The 20,000-nt window shown below is 43.2% G+C and overlaps 2 protein-coding genes across 2 annotated transcripts in view; one reads left to right on the forward strand and one right to left on the reverse strand.

Moving 5' to 3' along the window:
• The window catches only part of LOC134453320 (long-chain fatty acid transport protein 1-like), a 35,303-nt gene extending 23,614 nt beyond the window's left edge, over nucleotides 1–11,689 (forward strand). The window contains exons 8-14 of the mRNA XM_063204202.1: nucleotides 963–1,072; nucleotides 5,216–5,425; nucleotides 6,481–6,607; nucleotides 7,696–7,833; nucleotides 8,206–8,370; nucleotides 9,641–9,787; nucleotides 10,106–11,689. Of these exons, the coding sequence (XP_063060272.1) occupies nucleotides 963–1,072; nucleotides 5,216–5,425; nucleotides 6,481–6,607; nucleotides 7,696–7,833; nucleotides 8,206–8,370; nucleotides 9,641–9,787; nucleotides 10,106–10,263 (1,055 nt within the window). The 3' untranslated portion in view covers nucleotides 10,264–11,689. The remainder of the gene's footprint in view (nucleotides 1–962; nucleotides 1,073–5,215; nucleotides 5,426–6,480; nucleotides 6,608–7,695; nucleotides 7,834–8,205; nucleotides 8,371–9,640; nucleotides 9,788–10,105) is intronic.
• Nucleotides 11,690–15,386: 3,697 nt separating this feature from the next.
• Nucleotides 15,387–20,000, reverse strand: part of LOC134457648 (E3 ubiquitin-protein ligase TRIM39-like) — a 10,076-nt gene continuing 5,462 nt past the window's right edge. Inside the window, exons 4-7 of the mRNA XM_063209653.1 lie at nucleotides 18,649–18,671; nucleotides 18,381–18,499; nucleotides 17,988–18,090; nucleotides 15,387–16,215 (exon numbers count right to left, since the gene is read on the reverse strand). Of these exons, the coding sequence (XP_063065723.1) occupies nucleotides 15,387–16,215; nucleotides 17,988–18,090; nucleotides 18,381–18,499; nucleotides 18,649–18,671 (1,074 nt within the window). The remainder of the gene's footprint in view (nucleotides 16,216–17,987; nucleotides 18,091–18,380; nucleotides 18,500–18,648; nucleotides 18,672–20,000) is intronic.

Here is a 20,000-nt window from a genome sequence, read left to right on the forward strand (position 1 = left end):
ATAGTGTGCTTTATTAGCATGCCTGTTACGTTATGGCGTCGCAAAAGCATACAAATAACAAAACGAAAGTGTGAATATAGTTACCATAACCAATCAGTAACGGAACTTGCGGGTGAGTTTGCTGATTGGCGAAACACTGAGAGAACCGAGCTCGAGGCTTTTGCCAGACGATGTGCGGAGCCAAAATCTTTGGGTGGAGCACAGAGGATGGCGTCGCGAGGCTACCTTTAAACAGCGTTTAATTAAAAATAAAAAAGGATTTTTTCATTTCATTACACCTACATCCTCACTCCAAAAATGCAGTCATCCATACTGCCACCCAAATGTTGCATCAGAGATGGTTGATGGAGGTTATGATGGAGAATCCTGTCATTGTAGTCCATATCATGTTGTGGATACTCCTAGGCCAAGTGTGTGTTACTATGTTCTCATACAGTTCAGACAGTTAATGTGGAATGTACAGTAGCTGCCTATAGAATCCTCCACCGACATTAATAACCCCGAATAAATCATTACGGACCGTAAATAACTTAAATTACATGCATACTTTCCCATTATTATAGGCTACAGCAATACAGTCTGCTGTGCGAAGGCTGGGGTAAATTCTGGGGTAAAAGGCCAGATGCAGTTCTCGGAAAACACGTGACAGACTGCCAGTCCAGTTTAATCTGGGTCTGGATCTCAAATGGCGCACTTGTGTACTTGTGTACTTTGAAACATGAACACACAAGTGCACAAGTGCACCATTTGAGATCCAGCATACAGTGAGGAGAAAAAGTATTTGATCCCTTGCTGATTTTGTTGGTTTGCCCACTAATAAAGACATGATCAGTCTATAATATTAATGATAACTGATCAAATACTTATTCTCCTCACTGTAGGTCTGTGGTTGTGTCCTACCAAGGATCTGTCCTGTTGTGTGCTGACCAATGAGATGCTGTGCTTTGTGTACCGTTTCCTAGGCAACATCATGGGGGTTGGCCAGTGTCTGCTGCACGGCCTGACAGTGGTTGTGAAGAGGAAGTTCTCAGCTAGTCGTTTCTGGGACGACTGTGTCAAATACAACTGTACGGTGAGTGTATGAGTGCATTCCAATATGCGACCTTGCCTCCTCCACTTGTGCTTGTGTCCACGTTTTGCTGATGCACCGCCTCCGTGGAGAAAACGATTAAGTTTCCCTGCTGTCAGCCCTTTTGGCGGATTAATACTTCATTCACTATCCTGTTTGTAAATGAGAGACTTAACAATTGAACTTTTGTGAGGTATTGAAATGTAATGCTGTTGTCAGTGATGTCATCATGACGTATTACTTCCTGGTACGAGGCCACAAGCACAAGCGGAGAACGCAAGGTCGCATATTGGAACGCACCCTATGTATGTCTGTGTCTGAGTGGGAGTGTGTGTCAACTACCCTGCTCTTTTGTGTAGCATTGCTTGCACACCTCCTTGTACCAGGTCCGTCGGAGGGGAACCCTCGGGGTAGGTCATCACAAGAAAGCTCCTGTTTGAACGCTGCAAATGTGCGGGGGCTTTGTTGTGTCTGGCAACTACCCTGCGACACACACTATCAGTGGCCTGAGACGAACAGAGCTATCAGTTGAAATCAGAACCCCCCCCCCCCCACCCTTCGCACTCACTTTGCCTGCTGCCTAGTCAAGTGCGGACAAGACTATCAGTTAAAGTCAGAGCCATCTCTCTCTCTGTCTCTCTGTCTCTCTGTCTCTCTGTCTCTCTCTCTCTCCCTCTCTCTCTCTCTCTCTCTCTCTCTCTCTCTCTCTCTCTCTCTCTCTCTCTAGGGACGAGTGAGTGAGTGAGTGAGAGAGATACAGAGGTCATCATATCATATGAGATGAGATGTAGGGAAAAAGGAACTGTGCGTGTGTGCAATGCCTGCTGCCTAGACGAGTGTTAAGGGCATTGCATAATACCAGTGACTTGCTGGCTCTCAGGTTCATGACCTTGTACACACGCACGTACACACACTTATACGCACTTAGACACACTTAGACACATTTTAACCTACAGAAATAAACACACACTCACACTCACACACTTTTATACACATACTTTTAAACACACACAGATCACACACACACACACACACACACGCACACGCACACGCACACACACACACACACACACACACGCACACGCACACGCACACGCACACACACACACACACACACACACACACACGTAGCTCTCCGATCCCCATGACCTCACCCTGTCTGGAACACTGGGAGCTTGTTGCTGGGCCAGGGCACAAAGGGAGCAGCAAGACACACACACACACACACACACACACACACACACACACACACACACACACACACACACACACACACACACCTCCCCCCTCTGTCTCTGTCCATCTCTCTCTCTCTCTCTCTCTCTCTCTCTCTCTCTCTCTCTCTCTCTCTCTCTCTCTCTCTCTCTCTCTGCCAAGAAGATGTTTCATGTGCTTGTTGGGGTTCAACATGGTGTTTCAACATGGTCTTTTACACACACACACACACACACACACACACACACACACACACACACACACACACACACACACACACACACACACACACACACACACACACACACACACACACACACACACACACAGTACTCTCAGTACAATCAGTACAAAGTGCTTGGGTTGTCAAGGCCAGTGTCGTTTCAACATATTTCCAGTAGGGGGCACCCTTGGATTACATTACTATACATCTGAACTGCCTCTGTTAATCACTCACAAGAGAACCATATCATTCGTTCCATAGCTTTTAATGACCTGAACTTCCACACCCCCAGGGGGACTACATCCTGGCCCAAAAACATTTGATCTGGAACATTGACATGGGATCTGCACCGTAGATCTGCTTTAGACGTACATGATCTAACGGAGACAAAATTACCTCCTACGGGGGCGCTGTGGCGCAGCGCGCTAAGCCTCCCACATTTGGGCTTGCATGCCCAAGGGGACCCCGGTTCGAATCCGGCCGGGGTCATATCCCGACCCTGCCCCATCTCTCTCTCCCAACCATTTCCTGTCCACTCTCATACTGTCCTGTCATCATAAAGGCCAAACGGCCCCAAAAAATCCTTTAAAAAAAAAAAAAATTACCTCCTACATCTTGTTCTGTGAAGGCAATATTATACCCACAAAAAATGTACACATTTTCCTGAATAACAAGTTGTGGATTACTAGTGACTTGAAAGACTGTATTAATGAGAAGAAGCGTGCCTTTTCTGATGGAAACAAAGATGCAGTAAGGGAGAAGAGACGGGAACTGCGTGGTAAACTAAAGAAAGCAAAAGTCGACTACAAAGACAGAGTTGAAAGGCGCTCTCAGGGAACGCAAGAAGCGCCTGGGAAGGTCTAAATCAGATGATGGGACGGGAAAGACGGGCCGCGCAGCGTGCCGCGCCTTGGATAACCTACAGTTTGCATATACAAGCAGAAGAGGGACAGATGATGCAAGTGTCACCCTATATTGCTAATGAAATATTGAACTATTGAAATAGTATTGCTAAACATCTGCAAACTCCAACACATTATGCAAGAATTGTATTTATAGACTTCACATCTGCATTCAACACTATGCAAATGCATACTGCTGTAGAGACTGTTGGATCTTAAGGTTAACGGAGGTATCATACACTGGGTCAGAGACTTCCTCTCTGTAATCTGGGGAAGCAATACATCAAAGGAAATTGTACTGAACACAGGATCACCACAAGGCACCATTTTGTCACCCCTTCTCTTCTCTATTTACACGGATGAGTTCATGATACAACAAGATTATTTTAGATTATTTAAGTATGCGGATGACATGGCCCTGGCCGGTCTTCTCCTGAAAGGGGACTTGGAGAGAGAGCAAGCCTATTTTAATCATGTGTCAAGACTTCAAGAGTGGTGCCTAGTCACTTACAAATAAATGTGAGTAAGACCAAGGAGTTAACTTTTCAAATGGACAGAGATGTGCACAACACCTGCTCATTAAAGGGGAGGAGGTCGAAATAGTCAATGATTTGAAGTATCTGGGTACATACATTGACAGTGCAGTCAATTTTAAGGTAAACTGGTTTTATTTACAAAAAGTGCTCCCTGTACCTACTGCGTAAGTTAAACAGCTTTGGGGTAAGCCGTGTGATATTTGAAATGGCATACAAGAGTTTAGCGGAAAGTGTTTTGTCTTTCAATTTGATTATGTGGTATGGCAATCTAAACTTTCAGGGGAGGACTAAACTAAACAGAGTAATTAAGATGGCCACAAAAATCATAGGGAAACCACAGAGGAGCCTGGACTCTATGTACCAAGAGAAAATGAGAAGGAAAGCACTGGTGATCATTAGTGACCCTTCCCACCCCCTGCACAGCGAATTTATGCCCTTACCCTCTGGGAGGCGCTCTAGGGTACCTAATGCCACTAGAAACTTATACAAGAAATCATTTGTCCCTAATGCAGTTAGCATAATAAACAAGAGATATTTATATCTTAGATGAGTCATTATGACTAGTGTGTTTATGTAAACATCCATTTATTGGAGTAGTATGTGGCTATCTATTTATTATTTACATGCTATTCCGTGTAATATCTTATTTTATTTTCTTACATTGTTAGAACTTACCTATTTATTCATCCATTTACTGGAGTGGTTTCCCGGATTGTTCTTGCGTAGAATGGGGTGTCTGTCTTAAATGTGTAATGTCTTTGAATGTGTAATGTGTAACTGTATGTCTTTTACAATGGTGAAACTGAAGACAAGTTTCCACACCTCAAGTTTCCAACCAAATCTGGTTAATAGTGATTAACCTGGTTGGTATGAATTACTGTATACTGATTAACCTCAATTGATCAATCTAATTCCATCTACCAACGTTCTCCATAAAAGGTGGTGCAGTGTATTTGAACGTAATATGATTGTTAGGAATATCAGTCTATGGAACTATCCATATAGGACTAGTATAAACGTATATCCCAACAGATATTGCAGTCTATTGATGAGATCTGCCGCTACCCTCTCCCCCTGCCCGTGCAATACACATTTACGCTTCTTTAAACCATCTTTTTGCTTTCACTTTGATCCTTAATATCCAACAGGTGGTGCTGTACATATCTACTTTTGCTACTTTGATATTTGGATATTGTGCTACTTGGAGTGTTTGGCGTTGTTTAACGTCAATAGATCAATGTATTAAAACGATCTACTTTCCCCCTAAAAGGTAGTGCAGTATATCGGTGAGATCTGCCGGTATCTGCTGTCTCAGCCCGTGCGTCCCTCGGAGACGTCCCACCGCGTGCGGCTGGCAGTCGGCAACGGGCTGCGGCCCAGCGTCTGGGAGGCCTTCACCCAGCGCTTCCGGGTCAAGCAGGTCGGGGAGTTCTACGGAGCAACAGAGTGCAACTGTAGCATTGCCAACATGGACGGAAAGGTAGGCATGACTAGCATGGGAGGGAAGATCACAGACATCATATAGGAAGACTAGATGCGTCGTCCGCGTTCCCGTCATCCAAGTCGAACGTCCGCGCATGGCGGCCATGTTAAAGCAGCCTTCTGGCTCAACCAGTTGCAGTGAGTTTTGGGTGTTGTATACTCTTCAGATGGCCATAATTCCCTCAAATTTATATCGATTTTCGAAAGGGTTGTTTTTTTATACAGTATAAAAAATTCCAAACGAAAGTATATGTTGATACTGCATAGTGATGAATATTCATAATATTATTATATTATATTACATTATATTATTATGTGCATAGGTCTAAAATCATGTATAATATAGTTCAGTAGGCTTATTCATGTAATTAAATAGATCCCATAAACAAATGCACAACGTAACCTTATATATTTTCAGTAAAATAACAAATAAACGTTATTTGTATGCTTTGGTTTCGACAGCTCCACCTTGTGTTCAAAATGAGTCGTGACGCTAAAGCCATCCAGATAGAATGAACTTGTTGCGCTGTACATCTCTCTTCCAGTACGTCATCTCTGTCGTCTTTAATTGGGTGCAATGAATATATCCATGCCGTCAACGTAATGCACAGCAATGGTTAAAATGTGTATTTGCTGTAGGTCTATCTAAATGTTTGGACAATAGGCTAGAGGGATGCATCTCTTGGGCGTTTTACCCCAGTCTACACTTAAGTTTTAAGGAGCCCTACCATTTATATACACGTGTCAATATTTCAGCGAAGCAACAGTATACATTTTTAAGTATCTCGACGTTTCAATTCTTCAGTTTACTTCAGGTGTAACGGGGGTCTGTGGAGAGTTTAGGCTGCGCTAATATGGCCGACCTGTGCGGACGTGCTTGAAATACGCGATGACGTATCTAGTCTTCCTATATGATGTCTGTGGGGAAGATGCTGTGTGTGCATGAGTTTTTGAGCGTGTGTGTTTGCGTGTGCGTGTGTGTGTGCGTGTTCGTGTGCATGTGCGCGCGTGTTTTATTGCGTATCATCATTGGTAATGTGTTCCTCCCACCAGGTGGGGGCGTGCGGTTTCAACAGCAGGATCCTGCCCAACGTCTACCCCATTCGCCTAGTGAAGGTCAACGAGGAGACCATGGAGTTGATAAGAGACACTCAGGGGCTATGCATCCCTTGCAGGCCAGGTGATTATCATTAATGGGTCAATGACTTTTTAGTTGTAAGACAGGCCAGGGTCGTGCAGCCACCGCTAATGCCACTATTGTATGGATTGAATTATTAATATTATTTTAGGTGATTAACTAAGACGTATATTCATTGCAGCTCATTAACTCATTGGCTACCAGTCATTTTCATAAAAGAATAACCCACAGTGCCAGAGATTTTTCAACATTTTGAGTGCTTTTTGGAGGCTCACAGAAAATTGAGTTCTGTGTCTATGTCAAAACCATACCTATCAAAACACAGATTAGATTCTCATCTGTCATCAGAAAAAACAGTGTCTCTCTACCCCTTTCTGTTCTTTCATAATCATCTGTTGAAAATAAGTGGAAGCTGAGAAAACACCATTTGAAGTAGAACTATAATTGCAAACGTTTTTGGCCATAACAACACCAATGACTTAATTACCAACAATTACTAATGAATCTATGGCCATTGGCTGTGGCTGTATCACCTGACGCCTGATGTGAAAAAAGACCTCATTGACCAAAATACCTGTCATGCAAGATCCTAACACCTGTGGCCTGTACTACAATGCTGGTTCAGAAGTAAACCAGGCTACTGTAAATTAAGAGGTAAATCATCTAATAGAAAAGCCTGGAGTCCTTTTCTTGAAAATGGGGACTCCAGGCTCTTCTATTAGATTATTTACCTCTTAACTGAACCTGGTTTGCTCCTGAACCAGCTTTGTAGTATAGGCCCCTGTAGACAATCAAACTGGAGGTTGGTAAATACTACCTGTCAGACGAGTACAATTCTATAGTGATATGGGACCCAGAGGGGCTGGGTGTCCCTTTAAGGCTAGGTGATAGCCTTTTACATGAGACAGTCAGGGGTTTTGTGTTAGTTTCCGACCAGATTAAACCCTTTTTTACTACCACAGATAAGGGCAGACTATGGACAGAAAAGTCATTTTTAGCCATCACATTAGAGATTTTAGGTCATTACCAGATCATCAGACTGAAAAAAAATCAGTCAGACTAAATTGCTGTGGATGAATGTGTTCTTGTTGTTGTTGTCAAGTGTTTTCTAAGTATACTTTGTTTCTCAGGGGAGAATGGGCTGCTGGTGGGGAAAATCAACCAGCAGGACCCTTTGAGGCGTTTTGACGGCTACGCCAACCAAGACGCCACCAATAAGAAGATCGCACACAACGTCTTCAAGAAGGGAGACACGGCCTACCTGTCGGGTACATTATTAATGACATAGTTGTATTGCTTTTTTGTTTCAATTTCTTTTTTCTTTTGGTGAGAGGGAAGGCCCAGTGAGAGGGGTGGCCTCAACAAATAAAGTCCCCATTCAATTGTGTGTATTGAGAGGAGGGCCCTTTCAGAGGACTACTGTATGTCCCAGTCCTGGACAGAGCTTTTAGTGGCCCTGGTTGTGCTGTGAGAGTGAACAATGCTTAGTTGCCATTGGGGGGGCATTATTTCATTGTATTTTTTTATATTATGAGGGGCGTTGGCAGGCTTATGATGAAGTCCAGGGCGTGTTTGTTCAAAAAAGGTGGAGAATCACTGCATTCCAACAACTCTCTCTCTCTCCCGTTCTCTGCCACCAGGTGACGTCCTGGTGATGGACGACCTGGGTTACATGTACTTCCGGGACCGTAGCGGAGACACGTTCCGCTGGAAAGGGGAGAACGTGTCCACAACGGAGGTGGAGGGAACCCTGAGCGGCCTGCTGGGACAGACAGATGTGGCCGTCTACGGGGTACCTGTCCCAGGTCAGTACTAAACCAACATGACCTCTTCACGGAATCAATCACGGAAAACAATTCTGTGTCCAGGGGCACGGAATTTTGGCAAAATCCGTGAAACTGACTCGGATTTTGTCTCAAAGATCCGTGTCCATTCCACGGAATTCTGAGAGATCAGGCTGTCTAAAGCCAGCGGGCCTGTTCAGTCTTTGCTGAAAAGACTCAACTACATCATAACGAAAGTGAAGAGAAAGCCCAGCTTGGGAAACTCCAACTCCCATTGTCATTGTGACACAGCACTCCACAGCACATAGTGCTCACTGCACACAACAACATTGCATTTATGCCTCAGCTGTGCAAGGGGGTAGCAGCTAATGGAGTCCGAAGGGAGCATTGCGACGGGACGGTACCATGCTCAGGGTTCCTCAGTCATAGAGAAGGATTGATATGACATCGATCTGACATTACTGAGAGTATTTTAGTAAGGGATTTAGACTTTGGGGTATTACAGACAACGTCCTACCTTCAAGTCAAAAGTTAAGATAGGACGAGTGGAGAAAAGATTTTTTCCAGTTTGGTATTACAGAAAGCAAATCCTTACTCCATGTAGGATTTTTGTATTATCTTTGGAAATCCTATCTTATCTTGAGTTAGGAATCCTAAGTAAGTGATCGACAGCGACAATCGACAGCGACGATCGACTTTTTATTCCTGCTACCTAAAAGCAAACGCACCGCTGCCTAGCAACACTGACAGATAAGATAAGATTCTCGAGTTAGGAAGTTTCTGTAATATGCCCCTTGGTCTTTGTTTTGGTGACAGTAAAGTGATAACATGGGCTCTGTACAAATTAGATAATAAGCCTACTGTACATGGCGATCTGTATGATTACACTGATGCATATTGCTTAAGGGCCGTACACACACGTCGCTACTAGTTACTCGCTCAGCGGATGAAGTCAATAGAATGTCGATGTGTTCCAGCGAGACTCGCAGGCGAGTAGGCGAGCACTGTACAAGCGATGCGATGTGGGCGGATTCCGAGTTGAAAATATTTTATCTTCGAGCGAGGCGAGTAAGCGAGTAACCAATTGGAATGCAGAGTTCGGTACTTCTCGCCTGTTCATTGGCAGTTAAAGCCGCGGGAACTTTCAGTGAACGTTCCATGAAAGAGTGGCGAGTAGGCGAGCAAGCGAAAAGCTAGCTTTGTGTGTGTACGCCGCTTTAGAGAGCATTGCTGATACAGCAGCAGCTGCAAATATGCTCCATCCCAATAGCAGCTCTGTCTCCCCCTTCAGGTGCGGAGGGTAAGGCTGGCATGGCCACCATAGCCCAGTCGACGGGTGGCTTTGACTGTGAGACCTTCCTTAAAGAGGTCCAGGCTGCGCTTCCTCCCTACGCCCGACCTGTCTTCCTGCGCCTCTCACCACACGTCGACACCACAGGTGAGCAAAATACAAAACTATGCTGGTATAAAACCCAAGTAACCTTATAGAGCATCATAGCTTAGCACGCTCTGGTACATATCAGAACGTATTCAAATATACAACAAATATACGTACAAAGACAAACAGGTTAGCAAACCCCTTCCCAAAACATTGTAAGTAGACCCCATAAACACTGCGAAGTATATCATTGTGTGAATGTGTTCACATTCTATTTCTGTATAGAAAACAGACATCTACAGTACTTTATTCTACTGCATTCTATTCTCTAATGTTCTACATATTTATTTTGCATGTATTTTGCCATTCTTTCCTCAGGAACATTTAAAATCCAGAAGACGCGACTGCAGAGGGAAGGATACGACCCGCGGCACTCAGCCGACCGGATCTACTTTCTGAACAGTCGGGTGGGGCGTTACGAGGCCATGACCGAAGACTTGTATAGTTCCATCGCAGAAGGAAGAGTGTGTCTATGAGTGCCTCTCTATATATACTGTATATCATTTTTTATCACTCCCTAGGGTTTTTTTTAACTGGTGCATAGAAGAAGAAGAAGAGGAAAAGAACAAAAACACTAGTGAAGTAGGCAGGCGTCTGTGAAGAGTGACATGCAGACCCTAAAGTACAGTACGTACAAACGGCACAAAAAAAGACTGACTGACAGAACAACCAGCATACTTACACTTCGATGCATTTGATGGATGGATAGAAGCATGCATTTACTGAAATAACACGAATGACTGATGGAAGGATGGATGAATGAATGGGTGATAAGAAATGATGGATGGATGAATGAATTTACATGTGGATAAACAGATGTATGGCTGTGGAGTTGGATGAAAAGATGAAGTGACACATGGGAGGATGGATGGATGGATGGATGAGCGAATGAGTGGAAGCGTGTGTGCATGAGTTTGACACCAGGAATGACTGCTGATTGGACAGATGAAGAGACGAGGAATGATACATGGATGGAATAGGATGAGTGTGATAGATGCAACAGAAGAAGAGATGAGGGTTTGGATGGTAGAAACTATGATTCTAGATTCTTAGAGATAGAGAACCTACTGTGTGTAGAGTACGTGGATGGATGTAGTGAGTGAAGAAATGTAGTGAGTAAAGGATGGCTGGATTGACGAGACCGACATGGATGAGTGAACTGAAGTTGCAAGAAGTGGATGGAATTAAGGATAGAGAAAAAACGTGGATACGGGCTTAGATGCTAGATATAATTTAGATGCTAACTATAGCTCATCAAAAACCTATTGTATATACGTACGTTCTGTACTGTATGAATAAGCAGAAGTCAGAAAGATGGATTGATAGGTGGAAGGTTTGATGGATGGATGGATGGATGGATGGATGGATGGATGGATGGATGGATGGATGGATGGATGAATGCATGGATGGAGCGAAGACCTGGTGTGAAATAGTAGCTGGACTGACAAGACAAGCGTGCCTGGGTTGAAGACCTCGGAAATAGGTGGATATTGTATTAGAATTGTACTGTAACAATAATGTAGATTCTAACTACAGGTTATCAAGAACCTGCAGTATGTTTGTCTGGATAACCGGCTTGTTAACAAAGTCACAAGAAATGACTGATTGAAAGATTGACATCAAGCTCAAAGAGGAATGGATAAGGTGTAAGATTGTACTGTAGACATAAAGTAGATTCTAACAACTGGTTATCAGAAACCTAACCAGCTATTTAACACGGTCAGCAGGATTTGCCGGCACACAGCACAAACTTCAAACTCAACAAGCACCATGGCTTCCCTGACTTCCTCCTTCACACAAAAAAAATATATATATTTGACAAGTACAGTAGACTTAAAGTATTTTTTTATGACATACATTTCATGTACAATTCGGCAGTTGAACAAAATATGCTTTGAAACACAGACATGAACAAATCAGCAAGATATCATTGTTCGGGTCATTGAGATGACTGTGTGATCTGTGTATGTGTGCTCTATCAAGCGCCTAAAAGGATGTAGAATTGTACCGTTACAGCACTAAGAGCCACTTACTTTTTGTGTTCTGTGTGCACACCATGTTACTCCCAGGGGTTTGTAGTTGGGCCTTGCAAAGAGCAATCGTGGTTAAGTCAAGAAAATAGGGGAGGGGTGGGGGACTCATACAGTGCTTTGCGTCATTCAGATGTTGCCCTTGAAGGTGAATGGTGTCGTCCACCGTTGCATTGTTCAAAAGGCATTATTTTGAAAAAAAGTAGGAGTTTGAAATTATCATTTCAGTTGTTGAGATTTTTTGTTGTTCTTGTTACTGATTAGGAGTGTTCAGGGCAGGGGGTCATTGATGATTTGGGAGTTGATCTCTCTCTCTCTCTCTCTCTCTCTCTCTCTCTCTCTCTCTCCATTCTCTCCCTCCCCCTTCTCTCCCTTTCCCTCTCCCTCTCCCTCTCTCTCTCTTTTTCTCTGTCTGTCTGGTGTGGTGTGTTTTTTTTCTTGATTCTTTATTTCTCACTGCCGCTGCACTCCACTCATTTGTCTGCAGTAAAAGTTAAGAAAGCCTCATTTAGGGACCCCAAAAGTGGGGATGCGAATGCACCACTGCATCCCCCTCTCTGGCACCTATGCCCCCTCCCTGGGCTTTACCTTGGCTGCTATTTTGAAATATTTGCTAGAACTACTGAACCTGGATATCATGCAAGCAAAACGCACATAGAATTACACACGCAAAACTCCTACATGCACTAGAATTTAATTTCCCTTTCTTTTCTCTTCTACTATACCACTGTCTCCTATATGTTTCCACTGATCCATCATTGCTTCCATCTGTACAGTACGGTTCCCCTTTCAACGCGGTTCAGAATTTAAATCCCTGCCACATTTTACTGCCAACGATGTCAACATGGCTGACTTCACAAAGTCACCGCTTGAGTAATCACTATCATCAACTAATTCAGAGCTGGTTGGATCAAATTTGTGGAAGTTTTTAATTTTTAATTTGCTTTTTTTTTACTTTCTGAATTCGGGATTGACGCATGTGAGGGTATCTATCCAGTTTAGTGAGCAAACACACGGGGTAGAACTACACGCACAGAACTACTACCTACCATTACTGTCAAAATCCCCCAAATCCCACTACTACTAGTTCCCTGCCTCTGACTGTGTAGGCGTAAAGCACTATGTTTACGTTTGAAATGCTGGCATACTGAAAGCAATGGTTTGGCTCTTGACATACAGTTGGGAATGAGTTTATGTTTTCTGATTGAGCCCTGTTGTATGGGTGTGTGTCAATGTGTGTGTGTGCGTGCGTGCGTGTCTGTGCGTGTCAGGTCTTTGTGTCTGATGATGTACCCATTTCTCCTGTTCTTCCAGACATTTGCTGAGTCTGTAGATAATACTTCCCGAATAGGATTAATATTGTCTAGAATGTTACTTTACTAAACATTTACTCTCACGTGGATTGCAATGGTTTGTGTCGGTAACACACACAGTAAACACGTTTTTTTTTGCACACACACGCTGGGGGAGAGATACATAGGTCCTTGAACTGGGGTTGTGTGTGTGTGTGTGTGTTACAAAAGTACAAGTCAAAAGAACCGATGCATACACTTATTCTTTTCTTGTATGCTTTCGGCTCAGTTTATTTCCACATACTGTAAGTTGCCTTCACCAGCTGCTTAACTGTCAAAAGCATGAAACATTTTGCAATGCACTCCACACTAAAGAAAATACTACATACTGTACGCTGAACACAAGGAGTGCAGTCAATGGCTAAGCCCATTCTCTTGGTGACTCCTTACATACAGTAATTCTTTATTTAGGCAATATGAAAACATACAACTCACTACCTATGCAGTCCAATGTTGGAATGCTAAAATTGTTACATATGCAAAAAACAAACAACATTTACACATTAACTGCTAGCTATTACTGGCTGTACTGTTCACTTGGCCACTATACACTGTAGTGCACTGTGCAACATGGACAAAGAAATGCACTGTAGCGGGAAATGCTAAACAATACAGTACGTGCGTGGCCTACAGAACATAAGAAAAAGAATCGTGAAAAAGTGTCTAACTCCATATCAGTTCCTTCGAGCAAGGAACCCGAAACCATGCAACGCGCTTCCCTATGTAATGCACTATGGTCAGAAATGCTATACAATGATACAATACTGTATACAGTAGGAACCACTTGTTTTTACCCATTTGATGTACATATCATGCAACCTCCATGAGACGTTCAAGGGGTTTTCTAGCTGGACCGTGTAAGGAGTGCAATCATTGTGCATTCAAGAAAATGTGGTACAAAACCAGTGGCTCCTAAAGTTCGCATGAGCACATTCACTGCTATGGCTAAATGTTTATTGTTACGTTTGGCCACTACATGGTGCTATGTCTGAGGAACATAGAAATCATGCAACTTGTTTCATAATTTCATGCACTATGTTGTCATCCAGCTAAAACATTTCAGAAGTGGCTTGTGCCTTAGATACACTGTGAAACTACACAACTGAAAGTGCCTGTGTGTCTGTTTGTATATATCAAGGAAAATAAAAATGGCACAATGGATGGAACCTGTCCCAACAGCTACCCTATTCAAACAGATACTGAACATTTGTTTTTCATTTTTTTAGTTTTTAATTTTGTGTCGTTTTGAACTCACCTTTCTGTTTTAAAGCTCATCCAGAATAGTGTGTGGGCAGTAAAAGAAAACATGTAATCTCTGGCCAAAATTGAGAGACCACTTCGAAATGTTCTGTTTTTCTGGGTTTTCTGTGGATAGGTATGTGTTTGAGTAAAACAAACATTGTTATTTCATTCTATGAAACTAACGATTTACCAATTTAGATTTTCTGCAAATAAATGATCTAAATCTTCTTTCGAAATTCAGAGGAAATGTTGTCGATAATTTATTGAATTAAATAACAATGTTTGTTTACTCAAACACATACCTATCCTTAGCAAACTCAGAAAAAAATTGAAATGGTCTCTCAATTTTTGCCAGAGCTGTATGCTAGATAAATATGCTTCTTTGTGCCCAAACAAGAGCTACTGATTACTCTTCACCCATACTGAAACGCAGGGATTTTGAATGTCTATTCAAAAACTGTGGAAGGGTACAAGACGAACGTTAATATTTTTAGACTTTGTTTTTGTTTTGTTTTATTATGTGGCTGAGCACAGGCATGAGGAGCGATTTGTTTTTGGGTTGTCATGTTTTTACTGTGTAGACGAGAGAAAGATAAAATGAATAATAAATAAAAAGAATGTCTCTAATGAGATGAAACGGAAAATGAAAAGCTTTTTTTTGTTTCCTTCATTCATTCCTCATCTTGATTTACCCAAAACATGTCCCCAAAACACTACATCTATCAATGTGCGATCATGGGGCAGACCACAAGAGTCAAGGTCAAGGTCAACTTTATTCCACCAGTTCAAATACAGTAACATTCAGTTTTCACAACTAATTGTAATTTCAGTGCTCCAAATGCCCACAATGTTTTGTGTAAACCATGTGCCAAAGTGACATCAATCTGAACATACAGTACACACAGACTTACACACTACACTTCTCTATCCATACAGATGGAACAAACAAACACTCACACACACACACTCACACACTCACAAACTCAAACTCTCATCTGGCGGTTGTAGCTTCTCCACATTCACATACACTCTCTGCGGCCTGACCACCAGTGCCTTGTCCTTGCAGATGGTCTCAAAGTACGGGTGCAGGGGCTCGGTGAATGCATGCTTGAAGGTGAACAGGTGTGTGTCCCTCTCCGCATCTCGGAATGTCACCTGACCCCCATTCCAGTCCGCCATCACCCTGACAACCCGCAGTGATGACGGTGACATTGGTGTTGTTGGTGGTGGTGACGTTGACATCTGGTGACGGTCACCTGCCTCCAGTGATGGTGACGAATGGTCTGCCGATGATGTCCCCAAGACCTCCCCATCACATTGTTCTTGGTTACGTTGACCCTGATCCTGTTGGCATGGCGACGATTGTGACGTCATCAGCACCTCCTGGCACGGTGAGGTCATGGCCATCAGGGAGCCGTCCCGTAGGCTGAGGGTCCACAGACCCTCCTCCGGACACGCCTCGAACTCCGCCCACCGCCTGACTGACGCGTAGCACACGCCCAGCGTCCAGTTGTCGCTCCCGCCCACCTCAACGTCCCATTGTAGGAGGCCGGCCGAGGACCCACCTACTTTCACGTCCCATTGGCTCAGGTCAGAGGAGGACTTGGTGTCCTCCATGTCCTGTTGGTTGAGGTTGTAGGAGGAATTGGTCTGTTCCGCATGAGATTGGTGCAGCCCAGTTGAGGATACACCCTCCTTGCTTTCCCATTGGTGGAGGTCAGTGGAGGAGGACACAGTCTCTGAGCCCAGAGCGTAGGGGTGGAATCGCTCTGGTACTAAAGGTGGCAGCTCAGCAGGCTTCGGGCTAGGAGAATAGAATAGAATAGAATAGAATAGAATAGAATAGAACATAATTTGATAGCTGATATGCAGGGACGTGACCAGACATTTTCAAATACAGAGGTTAAATACTGTGCTTTACTGCATACTGTACATTTAGAATGCTTCAAACACTTCAGTCAAACTGTTATGTTTTTTTTCATTAAACACTGCCTTGAGGATAAATAGTATATAGACTGAATTTATCATTGTTGATCATATGTCAGTTTCCATCAATAGATACATTTTACATTACTGAAACAAGTGCAGAGGACATGACCTCTGTGTCCTCAATGGTAGTTACGGCCATGCTGCTATGTGCTAGCCTAGAAATCTAGACGCCCCTAGCGACCGCAAATTGAATTTGCTCCCGGGGGCAGTCTAGCGGACCCCGGTCGTTTTGCGAGGCTGAAAGTTATCCGATGACAGGGCCAATCAAATCGCGAGGGGGGCCGGGCTACTTAGTAAACAGGAAACTTTCTGAGAAGAAGCATGGTGTCCGTCCGTGCTACGTACAGCACGAAAGTGCACTTAATTTAAAAAGCCTGGATGATAATACATTTCGTGTCTGACATGGACTGATGTAATAATACACCATGAACTTATCGGACACAAATAGATCACAACACAATACCATTTGATCATTCGATGTTTTAAACTAGCTCGGTAAGCTAAGTTGAGCATTTTACAGGACCAGATAGTCACACGCTATTATCAGACCACTACTGTAGGTGTAGAATGAAATTGCTGCCCCAATTTCTAATAAGACACATGCCATTAAAAACGAGACATTTGGGAGCTTTGAAAGTCTTTGAGTAGCTTACTAAATAGATGGGAATGGCATAGTCTACCAAGCTATAGTGGCTAGCTAACCTGTCATCAATAACACAGAGCTAGGTATCCATTTAACTAACAAGCCCCAAATGGCTCAACATTTCGCTGGTTGATCAAGGAGGGCCATGTGGTTGAAAACGAGGCATTTTTGAACTGTATAAGTGAAAACACGATTTATTAGGACACTTGTTTGTGGCTGTGGTCATCACATGCATTCACTGCTACGACGGCTCGAATTTGCCGCTCCACCTACAAAGGGGCCCTCGCTGGCTAGCTAACCTGTCGCCAATAACACAGAGCTAGGTATCCAGCCTTGTATTATATGCCTGCCCCAAATTCTAATAAGATCCATGTCATTAAAAACGAGACATTTAGGAGCTTTGAAAGTCTGTAAGTCGCTTACTAAATAGATGGGAATGACACCTAGAGTCTACCGAGCTAGCGGCTATATCCAGCCGTGTATTAGTTATGGGTATACAGCTAGCTAGCTAACACCGAACATGCCATGTTGACAACAATCATAAATATAACCATTTAACAAGCCCCAAATTGCTCAACATTTCGCTGGATGATCAAGAAGGGCCGTGTGGTTGAAAACGAGGCATTTTTGAACTATGTAAGTGAAAACACGATTTATTAGGAAACTTGTTTGTGGCTGTGGTGATCACACGCATTCACTGCTACGACGGCTCGGAATTGCCGCTTCACAAGACAGCTGTGACGTTACACAGAAGTGTGTGGGGATTGGTTGTTTGCCATCCAATTGCGTGGCGTTGAGTGCTGAAGCAACCGTTTATCCCGCCCACACTGCTGCCCAGCCCTCCTAGACCCTGGTACAGCTTTTTGCTGTACGGGTCTGGCTCGCTAGGCTAGCGATGTGCAGTAGATGTTGAACTTTGAGTGAATGTAATGAGGGTGTCTTACAGGTAGGGGGCAGTGTCCAGAGTGCTGCTGCTGTTGACAGCGTCAAGAGAGTCAGAGACCATCAGGCTACAGGAGGCTGTGTTTGGGTCCACAGTGACTGGAGCTGGTGGATACGCAGGCACAAGAAATGGTGATATAATTGTGTGTGTGTGTGCGTGGGCGCGTGTTCATGCATGTGTGTCTGTGAGTGTATTACGATACAAATTTAGATTTGAATTACAGTGTATGCACAATATATTTCTGTTCTGCATCTCAAATTTTCCAGATATAATGCATGAACAAAAACAGTAGCAACATGAACGAAACGAAATACAACACCCCACAAAACAGAATCCCCTCTCTCTCTTTCTCTCTCTCTCTCACACGCACACACACACACAAGCAGGTACTTACTGTATGGACAGATGCACTGCATTTTCTTCCAGACTCTGAACCGCAGGTTGCCCATGTGTTTGGGCACCTCAATCAGACAGTTGATGTTTTTCTTTGGATTCTTCAGGTCTTTCCATGTTCTTCCAAATAATTAAGAAAAATGATAAAGCATTAACATTGACAGGCAGCAAGTTAGAAATGAATATACAGACAGAATACACAGTAAAAATACTTTGACGTTAATAGGTATACTTATTTTTATTTTATTTTTTAAAATTGATATATATACCTTTTAATGGTTGTTTCATAGTTCTGTTGGAGAATAGAAAAAGATAGGTGTTTATTGAGAGTACGAAGGGATGGAGTACTGAGACTACTACTACTACTACTACTACTACTACTACTACTACTACTACTACTACTACTACTACTAGGCCTACTACTACTACTACTACTACTACTACTACTACTACTACTACTACTACTACTACTACTAGGCCTACCACCACCACCACCACTACTACTACTACTACTACCACTACTACTACTACTACTAGGCCTACCACCATCACCACTACTACTACTACTACTACCACTACTACTACTACTACTAGGCTTACTACTAGGCATCAGCGGCATAGAACAGGGGAGGAAAACCCTGACTCATTCTTAGGGCCCAGACCACCAGGGGGCCCACTGGGGGCCCTCCAATGGAAAATAAATTTCTTCTTTCGTTTTTTTAAAACATAATTTTAAAAATAATGTCAATACATGTTGGCAATTTATGTAATTCCAATGTTCTCTGGAAATACATCTGTTGAATTGGATATACTAGCTTGCAAACAAGGTTGTATTCTATATCGGACACCCCCATTATCACGCATTGGTTTAGTCCGCCCGCTCGCAGACTTTTGATTGTACAATATGCGGAATCAACACTCACTCACTTCAATATTATGCATTAAACGCAGCAGCCGGTTAGCAATGAAAGACATCTAAAACACCAGGCTTTCACAAAAAGAATAGAAAGGCAACAAAATGAAGGAAAGCAACTGCAGCTGATTTCTTGCAAGACAGGTGAGCCCAAATGTCAAAATTGCAGCCTAGGCTACACAGTAGGATAACTGGTTAGGCCCATCCCATTCCCATTCCGTGTGGCCTTCTGTGATAGCCGAAGTCAAATGAAAAAAATCTCCCTTTGTTGGCTGTCATTGTGATAGAACCCATATTTGTCTTTGATATAAGTATCCCAAAAGACCAACATGGGTCGATGTTGGTTCAAATATCCGAATGATAGCAAAGCTATTTGTAAAATGAATCCCACTCAATTTCCGAAAATGTCACGGACGTGAAGATGCCCCCTGTCGCAGCAGGTGCAAATGGTGTGAACTTGAGAGAAGGTGAGCCTATTTTAGCTAATATCCTTGACTGCATCTTCATATGGGACCTTGCCTCCTCCACTTGCCTCCTCCACTCGCTTCTCGTCATGATGACATCACTGACAACAGCATTATATTTCAATATCTTGCAAAAGCTCAATTGTAGAGTCTTTTTCTCGTGTGCAATTGTTATGGTGAATGAAAAACAGTCCCTCAAAAGTTGTTGTGGCTAGGCTGACAGCTGGGAAACTTTATCGTTTTC

The sequence above is a fragment of the Engraulis encrasicolus genome, chromosome 1 (assembly GCF_034702125.1).
Source record: "Engraulis encrasicolus isolate BLACKSEA-1 chromosome 1, IST_EnEncr_1.0, whole genome shotgun sequence".
In the NCBI taxonomy this organism is placed as follows: Eukaryota; Metazoa; Chordata; class Actinopteri; order Clupeiformes; family Engraulidae; genus Engraulis; species Engraulis encrasicolus.